The sequence below is a fragment of the Lithobates pipiens genome, unplaced genomic scaffold (assembly GCF_037356315.1).
Source record: "Lithobates pipiens isolate NorthernLeopardFrog02 unplaced genomic scaffold, aLitPip1_a1.2 Scaffold_13, whole genome shotgun sequence".
In the NCBI taxonomy this organism is placed as follows: domain Eukaryota; kingdom Metazoa; phylum Chordata; class Amphibia; order Anura; family Ranidae; genus Lithobates; species Lithobates pipiens.
In genome coordinates, this window is record NW_027507718.1 from 127,803,489 (window position 1) to 127,819,408 (window position 15,920).

At 47.3% G+C, this 15,920-nt stretch overlaps 1 protein-coding gene across 1 annotated transcript in view; it reads right to left on the reverse strand.

Moving 5' to 3' along the window:
- The window catches only part of SLC5A5 (solute carrier family 5 member 5), a 137,704-nt gene that overhangs the window by 84,431 nt on the left and 37,353 nt on the right, over positions 1-15,920 (reverse strand). Inside the window, exon 9 of the mRNA XM_077475548.1 lies at positions 14,943-15,031. Coding sequence (XP_077331674.1) covers positions 14,943-15,031 — 89 coding nt within the window. The remainder of the gene's footprint in view (positions 1-14,942; positions 15,032-15,920) is intronic.

Below are 15,920 nucleotides of genomic sequence, written 5' to 3' on the forward strand. Positions count from 1 at the left end.
TACACTGGTGGGTGTGTCCTATACTGGGTGGGTGAGCAATGCTAGCTAGGTTATTTAAATGTCCTGCATTTGTGGCAGATGTTTGGCCTAAGAACAGGCTTGAAACTTGCAGTGTGTATATTGGGTTACAAATAGATATGCTTTTGTGTTTTTTTGGGCGGGGTGCATAATTCTCAACCCACACCCCACTAAGGCTGTTATTTGATGATTGCTTCTAAATCTCACATGTTAGACTTACAGTACCTTGCAAAAGTATTCACCCTCCTTGGCTTTTTCATGTTTTGTTGCCTCACAACCTGGAATTAACATGGATTGTTTGAGGATTTTGCATAATTTAATTTACAGAACATGACCACAACTTTGAAGATTTTTTTTTTTATTGTGAAGCAAATAGGACAAAATACCAGAAAAAGTCAAAAGTATTCACCCCTTAAAGTCAATACTATCAGGTACTCATGAGGGTCGAGATGCTGAGAGCGGCTCCCCTTGCAGCTGAGTGCGCTATACCCCTGAAGATGGTACAGAGGGTATCAGGCATGGAGAGGCACAAGTCGCCAGCAGGTAGGAGAGTCTTGCGTGGAGATCTTCTGGTGGAGAGAAGAACCATGCAGGGCGGACTTGACACTGGACCGATGAGAAGCCCGGTCGGGGCACAAACACCTTGATCCAGAAATGGAGACTGGAGCAGTGTCTGGTGAGGAGGCCAAGGGTCAAACACAGGGGTCAAGCAATAGAGAAGTCCTTTGAGCAGGCCGAGGGTCAAACATGGGGGTCAGGCAAAAGCGAAGTCCTTAGAGTAAACCGAGGGCCAAACACGGAGATCAGGCAAGTAGAGAAGTCCTTAAGCAAGCCGAGGGTCAAGTGCTGGAGAGATTCAGAGGAGGTCAAGACGAACCGGGTCACAAAAGCTACACAGAGCTTGGAACAGGAACACTGAAAGCTGAAAATACAAACCAGCAATTAAACAAGGGGCAGAGCTGCCTTTTATAGGCCCAGCAGGGGGATATCATGCTGTGCGCGCTATGGCACACACGTGCCTAAGCAGAAGAGCCGCATCACGCACCTGCATGCGCGGCCCATTGTATCGCGCACCCGTATGCGCTGGCCCGTTTTTGTTGCGCACCCATATGCGCCGCCATGCTACTCTACCATGCAGGCGCACAGGGAAGCCCCAGTTTCTACTATTCCTCTAACAGTGCCCCCCCCCAGGGGCAGCCTCCGGATGCCCAACCTAGCCAGCATTCCTGGGTGTCTACTGTGAAAGTCTCGTACCAAACGAGGAGCATGTACATTGCTAGAAGGTTCCCAAGAGTTATCTTCAGGGGGATACCCTTTTCCATTTAACTAGGTACTGGATCCATCCCCCCTTTTTCTACAGTTCATTATTGCCTCCACTTCAAACTCTTCTTCACCTTCAATTTCAACTGTGGAGGTTGTAGTTCTTCTCTTCTCGAGAAAGGGCTGGGAACCACCGGCTTCAGTAAAGATGCATGGAACACCGGGTGCATCTTACAAGAACTGGATAGGGCTAGTTCGAAAGACACAGGGTTAACCACCCTATCTGATATCATTGAGATTGATAGCAGATAGCCGTACCTTGTCTCCAATCTTGAAGTTTTGGTTACTTCTTCAGCCTCTGTTACAATATTCCTTATAACTGTTTTGGGCCTTCTTCATGGCTTCCTGGATCTGCAAAAAAATTGTTTGGATGAAGTTTATCTGATCTTGTACCGCATGAGTTGAGACTTCAGGAATATAATCCGACAGAAAGGAGGGGTGGAAACCATAATAGGCCCAAAAAGGCGTTTGGTTGATGGCAGAATGTGTGGAATTGTTGTAAGCAAACTCTGCACAGGGGAGAAGTGTAGACAGTTATCTTGGGAGCAAGAGCAGAAGCAACAAAGATATTGTTCTAGAGTCTGATTAGTCCTCTCTGTTTGGCCGTTGCTTTGCGGATGGTATGCTGAAGAGAGGGAGATTTAAATTTCTAGGGATTTACAGAGGTCCTTCCAAAATTTTGAGGTAAATTGGATTCCCTTGTCGGACACAATCTTGTGAGGAACACCATGAAGTCTTACTACTTCTTTGATAAATATGTTTGCTGTAGCTAGAGCAGAAGGAGTGCCCATCATGGGCAGAAAGTGCGCCATCTTTGACAGGCAGTCGACTACTACTAAAATGGTGGTGAATTTCTCAGAGGGAGGTAGGTCGCTGATGAAGTCCATAGAGACCTCTCTCCAGGGTCGTTCAGGAACAGGTAGGGGTCTTAGGAGCCCCCATGCCTTAGTGTTTGACCCCTTGCTGCGTTGGCAGGTAATGCAGGATTGAACATAGTCTTTACAGTCCTGTCTCCAACCCAGCCACCAGAGACATACTAATTCAGAGGTTTTCTGTATTCTGAAGTGCCCTGCCATCTTATGGTCATGGAAAGTCTGTAAAATTTTAAGTCTTACAGGAGGAGGAGCAAACACTTTGTTCTGGGCCCACAGCAAACCCTCTCTTTTTTCCAAGGAAGATACTTCTGGTTCAGTGTACTGGCTAGAGGCCTGTTTAATGGCAGATTTAAGATCAGGCTGGATAAGATGAAGAAAGTTATGTGGGGATAAGATGGTCCCGGGTTCTGTTGACTCGTTGGCTTCTGGGAACATTTGGGAGTGTGCGTCCACTTTCCCGTTCTTTGAGTCAGGTCGGTAGGAGATGTGGAAATTGAACCTGGAGAAGAATAATGCCCATCGGGCTTGTCGGGGTCTAAGACGCTTGGCTGTTCGGAGATACTCCAGGTTCTTGTGGTCTGTGAAGATCATGATGGGCTGGAACGGACCCTCCAGTAAGTATCTCACTCATCTAGAGTAAGTTTTATGGCTAGTAATTCCCGGTCACCTACATAGTAGTTCTTTTTGGGTGGGCTTAATTTGCGAGAAGCAAAGGCTACTGGATGGAGAAGAGCTTTCAGACCACTTCTCTGGGACAAGATTGCTCCTGCTGCTGACTCTGAGGCATCTACTTCCAGTACATAAGGTAAGACTGGATCAGGGTGTTAAAGTATGAGAGCAGAGGTAAAAAGTCTCTTTAATTTGTTGAAAGCTTCCTGGGATTCCTGGGACCATTGGAACCGGATTTGCTGGCGAGTCAGCTGGGTGATGGGAGAGATGATTGAAGAGAACCCTTTAATAAACCTGCAAAAAAAATCGGCGAAGCCAACAAATTGCTGGATTCCTTTTTTATCCGAGGGGGCTGGCCACTCCAGGATGGCTTTAACCTTTTGTGGGTCCATTGCTACCCCCTCTGTAGAGATGATAAACCTATAAAAAAAATATTTTTTTCGAACTCACATTTCTCTCCTTTCAAGAACAGACCATGTTTCCTGAGAATTGAGAGTACCTTCTTTACATGAGTTCAATGCAATTCTACTGTGGTGGAAAAGATCAACATGTCATCATTATAGACAATCACCAAGTTATCCAGGTACTCACAGAAAATGTAATTGACTAGGTGCTGAAACGTGGCCGGGGCATTGCAAAGCCCAAATATTCAAAGTGCCCAAACCTGGATCTGAAAGCTGTCTTCTATTCGTTTCCGGCACATATCCGAACAAGGTTGTATGCCCCCCGTAGATCCAGTTTGGTGAATATTTGAGCGGATTGAAAACATTGAAAAAGTTCAGGGATGAGAGGGAGTGGGTATCGGTTCTTAATAGTAATTTTTTTGAGTTCTCTATAGTCCACACAAGGTCTTAGAGATCCATCTTTTTTTTCAACAAAGAAGATACCCGCTCTGGCTGGGGAAGAGCAAGGACGGATTAATCCTTTTTGATGTTTGGTGCTTATGATGTCAAAGCAAAGAAATTCTTGGTGGCCAGAGTCTGTAGAGGTGAGAACGGGTCTGGTTTCTTGAGTAACAGGTCCTGAACAGGATAGGGACCCATCTGCCAGGTGTATTTGACGATACTGTTTCTTGACTCGAAGTGGAATGTGCAGACTCAGATGTGCTGAGAACGGGCAGCACAGTGGTGTAGTGGTTAGCACTCTCACCTAGCAGTAAGAAGGGTCTCTGGTTCGAATCCCAACCATGACACTACCTGCCTGTTCTCCCTGTGCTTGCCTGGGTTTCCTCTGGGTACTCTGGTTTCCTCCCACACTCCAAAGACATGCAGGTAGGTTAATTGGCTTCTGTTCAAAATTGGCCCTAGTATGTGAATGGGGACCTTGGAATGTGGGCTCCTTGAGGGTAGGGGCCAATGTGAGTGTGCAATATACAGGGATAGGGACAATTGTAGACACTCACTCAGGTTGAACTGGATGGACTGGTGTCTTTATTCAACCTTACAAACTATGAAATTATGACCTTGGGCCAGAGATGCATTCAGGAAACAACTGCATGCTCCAGAGTCAATGATGGCTAGGAGCCGAACCTCCTCTTCCACCACCTGTAATGAGACTGGGAGGACAAGGTGAGATTGAATTGAACCAGCAACTTGAAAGTTCATAGCGTACTGCGGGCAGCACTTATTGGGTCTCACAGGACAGTTGCATAAGAAATAGCCTGCTCACCCACAGTATAGGCAGAGATTGGCTTGACATCGGCATAGTCTCTCATCAGAGATGAGCAGAGACCGAACCAAACCCAGTTGCATGGGCTCACTGTCAGAGGAAGAGGAAGAGACAGTGGAGGGTACATGAACAGGAGGGATCCGAGGTAGCATCCAGGTAGGCCTTGAAGACTGGAGACATTCAGAGCAGCGCTCTCGCAGGCGTCTGTCAAGTTTAATGGCTAGTTGGATCAGATCTTCCAGAGAGGTAGGAGTGTCCACCCGAGCCAGTTCATCCTTTAGTGTTTCGGAAAGACCCTGGTGATATTGGTATTGGAGAGTGGCCTCATTTCTCCAGACCATTTTCGGAATTCTACAATGTAGTCCTCCACTGGTCTTTTCCCCTGGGTCAGGGTGTGCAAGACGGACTCGGCTGTGGCTGTGCGTTGTGGGTCGTCATATAGCTGGGACATAGAATCAAAGAAAGTTTCCATGGAGTTGAGAAGGGGAGGTTATAGGCCCAAGATTAAGGGTTCTTCAGATAGTAAAGAAATAACAAATCCCACTTTTACAGATTCGGAATGAAAAGTCCTGTGTTGGTGAGCTAGGTATAACAGGCAAGCATTTTTGAAAGCTCTGAATTTCTTTCGGTTCCCTGAAAATCGCTCCGGAGTGGGAACCCTGGGTTCAGGGAGGGTCATTACCACTGCAGGAGCTGGGTTGGCTTGACCTTGTGAGGAGGACGCCCCAACTGGCTGATGCTGCAGCTGAAGGAGCTGGAGAAGTTGTCAGGTGTTGGAGGCGGCCTTCAATTTTGAAGTAGCCATCTTGAAGTCTCTGGACAGCCTGTGCAAGGGCTGCAACCTGCTGGCAGAGGGCCTCAAGGGGGGAACTGGCTCTGTCGGCCTCTGACATGACTGGTTTGTACTGTCAGGTACTCACCAGGGCCGAGATGCTGAGAGCAGCTCCCCTTGCAGCTGAGTGCGCTATAACCCTGAAGGTGGCACAGAGGGTATCGGGCACCGAGAAGCACTGGTTGCCAGCAGGTAGGAGAGGCTTGCGCGGAGATCTTCCGGTGGAGAGAAGGACCGCACAGGGCGGACTTGACACTGGACTGATGAGAAGCCCAGCTGGGGCACAAACACCTTGATCTGGAGATGGAGACTGGAGCAGGGTCAGGTGAGGAGGCCGAGGGTCAAACACAGGGGTCCGGGCAGAGGAAAAGTCCTTAGGCAAGCCAGGGTCAAACACAGAAATCAGGCAAGTAGAGAAGTCCTTAAGCAAGCCGAGGGTCAAGTGCTGGAGAGATTCAGGGAGGTCAAGATGATCCGGGTCACAACAGGCAGGCACAGGTACACAGAGCTTGGAACAGGAACACTGGAAGCTGAAAAGACAAACCAGCAATTAAACAAGGGGCAGAGCTGATGTGCCACATCGCGCACCCGTGTGCGCCAGACCATTGTATTGTGCACCTGTATGCGATGGCTCGTTGTGTCACGCACCCATATGCGCCGTCGCGCTACTCTACCACGCAGGTGCACACGGAAGCGCTGATACTGGCAAGTCCGGTTTCTACTATTCCTCTGACAAATACTTTGTAGAGCCACCTTTTGCAGCTATCACAGCTCCAATGAGCTTGCCACATCTTACCACTGGGATTTTTGCCCATTCCTCCTTGCAAAACTGCTCCAGCTCCTTCAAGCTGGATGGTTTGCACGTGTAAACAGCAATCTTTAAGTCTGACCACAGATTTTCTATTGGATTGAGGCCTGGGCTTTGACTAGGCCATTACAACACATTTACATGTTTCCCCTTAACCACTTGCTTACTGGGCACTTAAACCCCCCTCATGCCCAGACCAATTTTCAGCTTTCAGCACTGATGCACTTTGAATGACAATTGCGCGGGCATACAACACTGTACCCAAATTCAATTTTTATAAATTTTTTCCCACAAATAGAGCTTTCTTTTGGTGGTATTTAATTACAGCTGGGAGTTTTATTTTTAGCTAAACAAACAAAAAAAGATGCAAAAAAAAAAAAATCATGTTTAATAGTTTGTTATAAAATTTTGCAAACAGGTCATTTTTCTCCTTCATTGAAGTGTGCTGATGAGGCGGCACTGATAGGCTGCACTGGTGGACACTGATAGGCTGCATTGGTGGGCACTGATAGGCTGCACTGGTGGGCACTGATAGGCTGCACTGGTGGGCACTGATAGGCATAGTTAAGGTGGCACTAATAGGCACAGATAAGGCGGAACCGATGGGCACAGATAAGGCATCACTGATGGGCAAAGATGGGCACAGATAAGATGGCACAGATGGGTGGCACGGATGGGTGGCACGGATGGGTGGCACTAAGGGGCAATGATAGGTACCACTGATAGATGGGACTGATGGGCACTGATAGGTGGCACTGATAGGTGGCTCTGATAGGTGGCACTGCTGGGCACTGATGGGCGGCACTGATGGGCACTGATGGGCACTGGTAGATGACACTGATGGGCATGGATATGTGGCACTGGGGTGCAGCACCTTTGTTGAGGCAGAGGGCACTGCTGGGTGGCACTGTGGGCACTGCTGGGTGGCACTGCTGGGTGGCACTGTGGGCACTGCTGGGTGGCACTATGGGCACTGCTGGGTGGCACTGACGGGGGGCACTTATATTTTATTGAGGTGGCACTAGCAGGGGGCAGGTGGGCACTGGCAGGGCTGGCCGTGATCGGCTCTTTTTTCTCTCCTCGCGCTGTCAGCGCGAGGAGGAATAATAGCAGATTACCGGCTCCGTTGTATCACATGATCAGCTGTCATTGGCTGACAGCTGATCATGTGATAAGGGGTCGGGATCGACCCCTTGCTCGGATCGGTGATCAGGCGAGTCTCATAGACTCGCCGATCACAGAGCGCGCCGCGCGCGCCCCTCAGGGGGCGTGCAGGCCGCTCGTGCACGGGACGACATCAATAGACATAGTCCCGGCAAAGGAGGTCCGCGCTGTAGCCGTCATTCGGCTATAGCGCGGGTCTCAAGTGGTTAAACCACTCAAGTATTGCTTTAGCAGTGTGCTTAGGGTCATTATCCTGCTGGAAGGTGAACCTCTGTCCTAGCTCCAAATCACACACAGTGCTACAGGTATTGCTCAAGAATATTCCTGTATTTGGCAACATCCATCTTTCCCTGAAATCTGACCAGTTTCCCAGTCCGGGCTGCTGAAAAACATCCCCACAGCATAATGCTGCCACCACCATGTTTCACTGTAGGGATGGTGTTCTTTGGGTGATGTGATGTGTTGGGTTTGCGCCAAACATAGCATTTTCTTTGATGGCCAAAAAGTTAAAGCGGGAGTCCACCGGGACTCCGCGTTTTTTTTTTTTTTTTTAAAAGCCAGCAGCTACAAATACTGCAGCTGCTGACTTTTAAATAGTGACACTTACCTGTCCAGCGTGCCCGCGATGTCGGCACCCGAAGCCGATCGCTCGCTCGGCTGCCAGGTCCCGCCGCCATCTTGGGTATGGGAATCAGGAAATGGAGCCTTTCGGCTTCATTTCCCGGTTCCCTACTGCGCATGCGCGAGCCGCGCGGCGCAATCCGGACGGTCCCCGCTGCCTCTGGGAGCTGTGTGTTTCCCAGCAGGCAGCGGGGCACTTGCTGAAGGGGGCGGGCGCTGCGGAACGTACGCCCCGTTCCGCAGAGAGCTAGCCCGGAAGTGGGTGCAGTTACCTGGATTATCCAGGTAACTGCACCCCCCTCCCCCCTGAAAGGTGCCGATTGTGGCGCCGGAGGGGGGGGGGGATTCCGATGAGTGGAGGTCCATTTTAGGGTGGACCTCCGCTTTAAATTTTAGTCTCATTAGACCAGAGCAACTTCCTCCATACATTTTGGGAGTCTCCCACATGCCTTTTTGCAAACGCAAAAGGTGCCATTTTGTTTTTTGCTGAAAGTAATGGCTTTCTTCTCTGCCATAAAGCCCAACTCTATGGAGCGTACGGCTTAATGTCGTCCTATGTACAGATACTTCAGTCTCTGCTGTGGAACTCTGCAGCTCCTCCAGGGTTACCTGTGCTGCCTCTCTGATTAATGCCCTCCTAAGTTTTGGTGTGCAGCCATCACTTGGCAGGTTTGCTGTTGTGCCATGTTCTTTCCATTTGGTTACGATAGATTTGATGGTGCTCCTAGGGATCATCAAAGATTTGGATATTTTTTTTATAACCTGACCCTGACTTGTACTTCTCAACAACATTGTCCCTTACTTGTTTGGAGAGTTCCTTGGTCTTCATGACAGTCTTTGGTTAGCGGTGCCTCTTGCCTAGGTGTTGCAGCCTCTGGGGCCTTTCAAAAAGGTGTATACATGTAATGACAGATCATGTGACACTTAGATTGCACACAGGTGGACATCATTTTCCTAATTATGTGACTTCTAAAGGTAATTGGTTGCACCAGAGCTTTTTATGAGCTTCATAACAAAAAGGGTGATTACATACGCACATGCCAATTATCAATTTTTTTATGTATATATTTTTCTAATTTTACTTCACCAACTTAGACTATTGTGTTCTGATCCATCACATATAATTCAGATAAAAAAAAAATCATTGAACTAAAGTCTGAAAAATAGGTAAAAAGCCAAGGGGGGGTGAATACTTTTGCAAGGCATTGTACAACTGCTATGTGATGGTTTCGATGAAAATGAAGGTTCCTCCTAAATCATTCCTGCTGTGTGTGTTAATGTATTTTGTGTGCTGCCTTTTTGGCTTTGTACTAATTTTGTCTGTTTTTGTTTATGATAATCCTGCCATTTCACTTTTTTGGGGTTTGGGGCGTGGACTTCTGATCACCAAGGTTTGTCATGGTTGTTATTAGCTCAATTTGTAACCCTGCTTTTCTAATGTGATTTGTATAATGTGTCTATTTTTTCAAGTCCTACCCTTGTAGATTGTAAGCTCTTTTGGGCCAGGCCCTTCTAACTATATTGCCAGTATACTGAAGCATGAATATACTGAAGCATGATTTCGCTATATACTGAAGCATGATTTCCATGTCTTTTATTATTTTATTATTTTTGGCTCAAGTACATTAAAGGATCACTAAAGATATATTTTTTTTTAAATAACAAACATGTTATACTTACCTCCGCTGTGCAGCTCGTTTTGCACAGAGTGGCCCCAAACCTGGTCTTCTGGGGTGCCTCGGCGGCTGTCTCGGCTCCTCCCCCCCGCAAGGACTCAACACCTTCAAGCAAGCTCCCTCATGGTGTGGAGTGCTTGCGGGCATGCTCCCGTGATACAGCCGGTGGCCATAGCTCCCCGGCGCGCCGCGTCATTGGATGTGATTGACAGCAGCGCGAGCCAATGGCTGAGCTGCTTTCAATCGATCCACTGTAACCAATCAACGGCCAGGCTGAGCGGTGAACAGGATGTCAGGGACTTTCGAGGTGTCAGGTAAGTAAAACGGGGGGGCCGGTATTGTCAGATGTTTTTTCACCTTAATGCATAGAATGCATTAAGGTGAAAAAACATGTACCTTTACAATCCCTTTAATGTAACAAATGTTTATACTAATGTTGAAATAAAAAGTTGATTGTTTTTTGCTTCATGTTTGACTTTTGCAGACTCAAAATACATATTTTATAAGTGCAAACTATTCATACCCCTTCAAATCTGTAATAAATCTAGTTGCATACAAAAGTATTTGGTTGTGCACACATGCTTGTCCTTGATTAGAAAGTGTAATGGGGGAGGGGAAAGAAAAACCCCAAAATAACAAAAAACAAAAAGAAACCCTGCTCCAAAGCTGGATTTCAGGGCTTTACTAATTATTTTGTGGACTAGGTAAGCCATGAAATACCATATTTATCGGTGTATAACACGCACCGGCGTATAACACGCACCGGCATATAACACACACCCCAAGTTTAGGAGGGAATTTTAAGTAAAAAACTTTTAGGAGTGAAATTTAAGGAAAAAAAACTTACATACATCAATGCAGCCTTATCAGTGTCCATCTGCAGCCTTGTCAGTGTCATTTGCAGCCTTATCAGTGTCCATCTGCAGCCTTGTCAGTGTCATTTGCAGCCTTGTCAGTGTCATTGCAGCCTTGTCAGTGTCATTGCAGCCTTGTCCAGTGTCATTTGCAGCCTTGTCAGTGTCATTGCAGCCTTGTCCAGTGTCATTTGCAGCCTTGTCAGTGTCATTTGCAGCCTTGTCAGTGTCATTGCAGCTTTTTCCAGTGTTATTGCAGCCTTGTCAGTGTCATTTACTGCCTTGTCAGTGTCACTGCAGCCTTGTCCAGTGTCATTGCAGCCTTGCCCCAGTGTCATTGCAGCCTTGCCCCAGTGTCATTACAGCCTTCCAGTTCAAATATGGCACTGCCGTGATACAAAGCCGGATGTCCTGTGTATCTCAGCAGCGCTCGGCTCCTCCCGGCTTTTCTTGCAGTGACTGTGAGCAGAACAAAGAGGAGCCGAGCACCGCTGAGATACACATAGCCGAGTATACTCGGCTAGGCTCGGCTACTCTAGGCTCCGCTCACAGTCATGCCCAGTCCCTGTGTTATGTCCATTATAGAGTGGGATTGGGCGTGACTGTGAGCAGAGCCGAGAGTAGCTGAGCCTAGCCGAGTATACTCGGCTATGTGTAGCTCAGTGGCGCTTGCTCCTCCGCTCACAATCAATGGGAAATCAGTGGGGATCGGCGTATAATACGCACCCACGATTTCCCCCTGATTTTAAGGGCAAAAAGATGCGTGTTATACGCCGATAAATACAGCATGTCAACTAAATGTGCATTCTCTCTAAGCACCAAATTTTGAAAAAAATACCACAATAGTTTAAACAAAAATTGGCATGGGGTCCCCCCCCCCAAAATCAATACCAGGCCCCTTGGTTCTCGTATGGATTTTAACCATGTGCTTACTAGGCACTTAAACCCCCTTCCTGCCCAGACCAATTTTCAGCTTTTAGCACTTTCACTCTTTGAATGACAATTGCGCGGTCATGCAACACTGTACCCGAATAAAATTTGTATAATTTTTTTTCCACAAATAGAGCTTTCTTTTGATGGTATTTGATCACCACTCTGTTTTTTATTTTTTCACCGAAATTTTGAAAACGAAACAAAACTTTTATATTTTGTTATAACATTCTGCAAACAGGTAATTTTTCTCTTTTATTGATGTACGCTGATGAGGCTGCACTGATGGGCACCGATAGGCTGCACTGATGGGCACTGATAAGGTGGCACTGATGGGCACTGATAGGTGGCATTGATGAGGCAGCACTGATGAGCACTGATCAGTGGCAGTGATGGGCACTGGTAGGTGACACTGATAGGCAGCACTGCTAGGTGGCACTGATGAGGCACCACTGGTGGGCATTGATAGGTGGCACTGGTGGGCACTGATAGGTGGCACTGATATGCACTGGTGGGCACTGGCAGGTGGCACTGATATGCACTGGTGGACACTGGCAGGCAGCAATGGTGGGCACAGGTGACGTGGCTGCGCCCCTTCCACTTCGGGACCAATGTCCCTTTCAGAGAAGCCGGTGATCACCTTTTTTTGCTGACAGCATGAGGAGAAAAAAAATTACCAATCTTCTGTTTACATCACGTGATCAGCTGTCATTGCCTGGCAGCTGATCATGTGGTAAGGGGCCGGGATCATTGACTCAGTGATCACAGATCATGTGGGGCACGCAGGGAGCGTGCAAAGGGGAGGACGTCATATGATGGCCTCCCGGCAATGTAGGTCAACGCTGTAGCCGTCATTCGACTATAGCCCAGATGGGAAGAGGTTAAAAGGAACTCTTTTTTTCAAAAGAATTGCTGTGGGTTCCCCCCCAAAATCCATACTAAGCCCTTCAGGTTTGGTGTAGATTTTAGGGGGAACTCCACACCAAAGTGTAAAAAAAAAATTGGAGTGTGGGGTCCCTCCCAAAATCCATACCAGATTGTTATCTGAGCATGAAGCCTGGAGGTCAAGATGGGGGGGGGACGAGCAAGCACCCCCCCTGAACTGTAGCAGGCCACATGCGCTCAACATGGGGGGTGTTTTGGGGTCCCCTCCAAAGCAACTTGTCCCCATATTGATAAGGACAAGGGCCTCTTCTCAACAACCTTGGCCGGTGGTTTCAGGGTCTGCGGGCGGGGTGCTTATCAGAATCTGGATTCCCCCTTTAACAAGGGGGCCCCCAGATCCCTGCCACCTCTATGTGAATGGGTATCGGGTACATCATACCCCTACCCATTCACCCCAAAAAGCAGTGAAATTTAAAAAAAAACAAGAGCCGGTTTTTGACATTGTAGAATAGTTCTGAGCTGTCTTCTCCCTGAGCTGTCTTCTCCTGCTGCCGTCTCTTTCTGCCACCATCTTCTCCTACCGCTATCTTCTACTCCCGCTGTCTCTTCTGCCGCCATCTTCTCCTGCAGATATCTCTTCCAGTGCCGTCTCTCTCGCTGCCATCTTCTCCTGCTGCCGTCTTTTCCCACTGCTATGTTCTTCCTCGCTACCGGTTACGTGCTGAAAAACCCCCCCAAAAAAACACAAGGGGTGGGCTCTCCAGGGGACATCATCGAATGGCCAAGCCCCATGGCTAGATAAGAGATGCCAGACAACGGGCGATAAAGCAACAGTAAGAGTAAGAGGGTCACAGAAGAAGATTTATTTAGTGAGTAACCAGCAGCAAGGAAGAACACCGCAGTGGGAAAAGACAGGGACAGGAGAGACGGCACTGGGAGAGACAGCGGCAGGAGAAGACGGCTCGAGGAGAACACAGCTCAGAGCTATTTTACAATAAAGGACTTGTCAAAAACTGGCTCTTGTTTTCTTTTTACATTTCACTGCTTTTTGGGGTGAATGGGTAGGGGTATATGGGGGGCAGGATCTGGGTGCCCTCTTGTTAAAGGGGGCTTTCAGATTCTGAAAAAAAGCCCCCCGTCCACAGACCCTGACAACCACAGCCCAAGTAACAAGGAGCGGGGTCTCTGAATGACGTCATCCGCCCCATCGCAGCATCAGAGGTGGGGCGGATGACGACGGAGGAAGACGAAGCCAGAGGAAGACACGAGGAAGAAGTAGAAGACCAGAGGAAGAAGCAGGGGAAGGAGAAGACCGGAGAGAGAAGACAAAGACCAGAGAAAGAAGGAGAAGACTGGAGGAAGAAGTGGGGGAAGGAGAAGACTGGAGGAAGAAGGAAAAGACCGAAGGAAGAAGGTGAAGACCAGAGGAAGAAGCGAGGGGCAGAAGAAGACAAATTTTGCTTGGATTTTGGGTGGGACCCCACGCCAATTTTTTTTGAATTTTCGCTTTTTTTCATTTTTTTTTACATCTATATTGCCGGGAGCTGGCAATACATTACAGCAGCGAGCAAGTTTGGATTAAATGTTTTCCTTTAGAAATGTTATTATTGCTGCAGCAAATTCTACACATCGCACATATGCGCCACTTTACAGGCAAACTAAGGGGACCCCCCAGGACCGATATTTAAAGGAATATTTCATTTTTATTATTTCACTTTAAGCATCATTAAAATCACTGCTCCTTTAAAGAGGATAGTTTTAAAAAAAATGTTTGCATTGATACATGTCCCCCAGGCCAGTACCATGGTCCCCATACACATTTTATGGCCAATAATTTACATACAAGTCTTCAATGAGCACTTTTGATTTTTCAGGTTCCAGCCCCGTTGACTTATACAATTCCCACATATGCTGATGTGACAGGCATGTTCGCCGGCAATAGCACACTTTCTATTTACATGTCCGTCCAGTTGAAGTCTTAATTGACTTTAATTGGGCGCTGTTAAATGTAGAGTGCTCAGTACTTCCCGGGAATCTTCGTAAATCAGCCCCCCCCATAAGCATAATTTGGGCTCCCGCTGGAGAGCTTTTTTTGCAGTGCCATCAACAAACCTAAACATGATGTCACTACGCTTCATAGCAACAGTTCAAAGTTTGTCATTGCTTGCCATCTGGTGAGTGTTTAGGTGGAGGGACACTACTGTGGAAGACCACTCTGTAACACTTTGGGTTAAGTGTGTATATTTGATGCTGAATTTTGTCTGTCTTCTTTTTAGTGGTTTGGCAAACTACACTTATCATTGGAGCATCTGTCTGAATATAGAGAAGATTCCCTTTTGGTCATGTCACACATTCACTACTGGGACTTTATATATTGTATATAAAAGGACAGTTGTTTTTCACAGTGAAGCACTGCACACTTTTTTCTATTCAATAGTAACTGGATATAAGAGGATTCAAACATGCTTGTGACAAACACAAACATAAATCTATACATAGACAAAAAAGTAAAAAAATTTAAATACATATGGAGAGGACTCAATATACCTTCTTTTTTCTGCCATTACCCTTCTGTGTTTCTAAAAGTACTAATTATTTGACAAAAATACTGTAGTATCTTACCTAAGTGTTCCACTGTATGCACAAGCAAGAAAAAGACCAGGAATTCCAGGATAATGTTCAAATATTTCCAGCACCATGAATGGAATATACTGTGAAAGACAACATACAGAGGGTAAGTATTTTTATTCTGTCACAAAGTCACTCAGAGGGAACTGCATAAAAATATAAATGTACTTAAAATGTATTAAACAAAAATGTTATATTGTAGCTTAGCGGTCCTTAGATGTTATGACTGTATTAGGGTTTTTAAGTCTTTTTTCCTATAATTTTCACTTTTGAATTTGCCAGTGACACACTACCAATTCTAGGGTAGTGATGCTCACTCAATACACAGTATCTGTGGAGAGCAGCTTTGCCAACCTGGCAACAAAACACTTTCAATTATATATTTAAGAGATCAAAAGAGCGGGGGCGTGGCCTGCAGCTGCATGGCGTAGGACGCACTTTGTGTGAGCTCCGGCTGCACTTCATCCTTTTTTACCTTGCGGACTAAACTGACTTTAATCCCCGGCGCAATATCCTGCCTCCCTCGGGTGAACACCCAGCGCAGATTTCGCCGCCGAAGAAGTCCCAGGGAGCGATTGCTAAGCTCGGAAAGTTCCGAGCGGACGCTCTGGACCTCGTGGAGGAAGATGGAGGAAGACAGCTCGTATACTTGAGGCCGTCACCCTCTGCCGCACCTCCCTTACCTCCAGGATTGAGGAGGTTAAAGTGGACATATCCCTCATCCGCCAGGATCTCCACAAGCTGCGGGAGAGGGTCGGTGAGGTGGCGCGCAGGCTGGGAGACGTGGAAGACGACACCCCCCCCTTCAGATTACCACTGAACGGTTGCAGCACCAATTAACAGCTGTCCTGTGCAAGCAGGACGAACTTGAGAATCGAATGCGCCGCTGTAACCTCCGCTTCGTGGGATTACCTGAGAAGGTGGAGGGCTCGGACCCCCCAGCATTTCTCGAACGCCTGCTCATTGCAAACT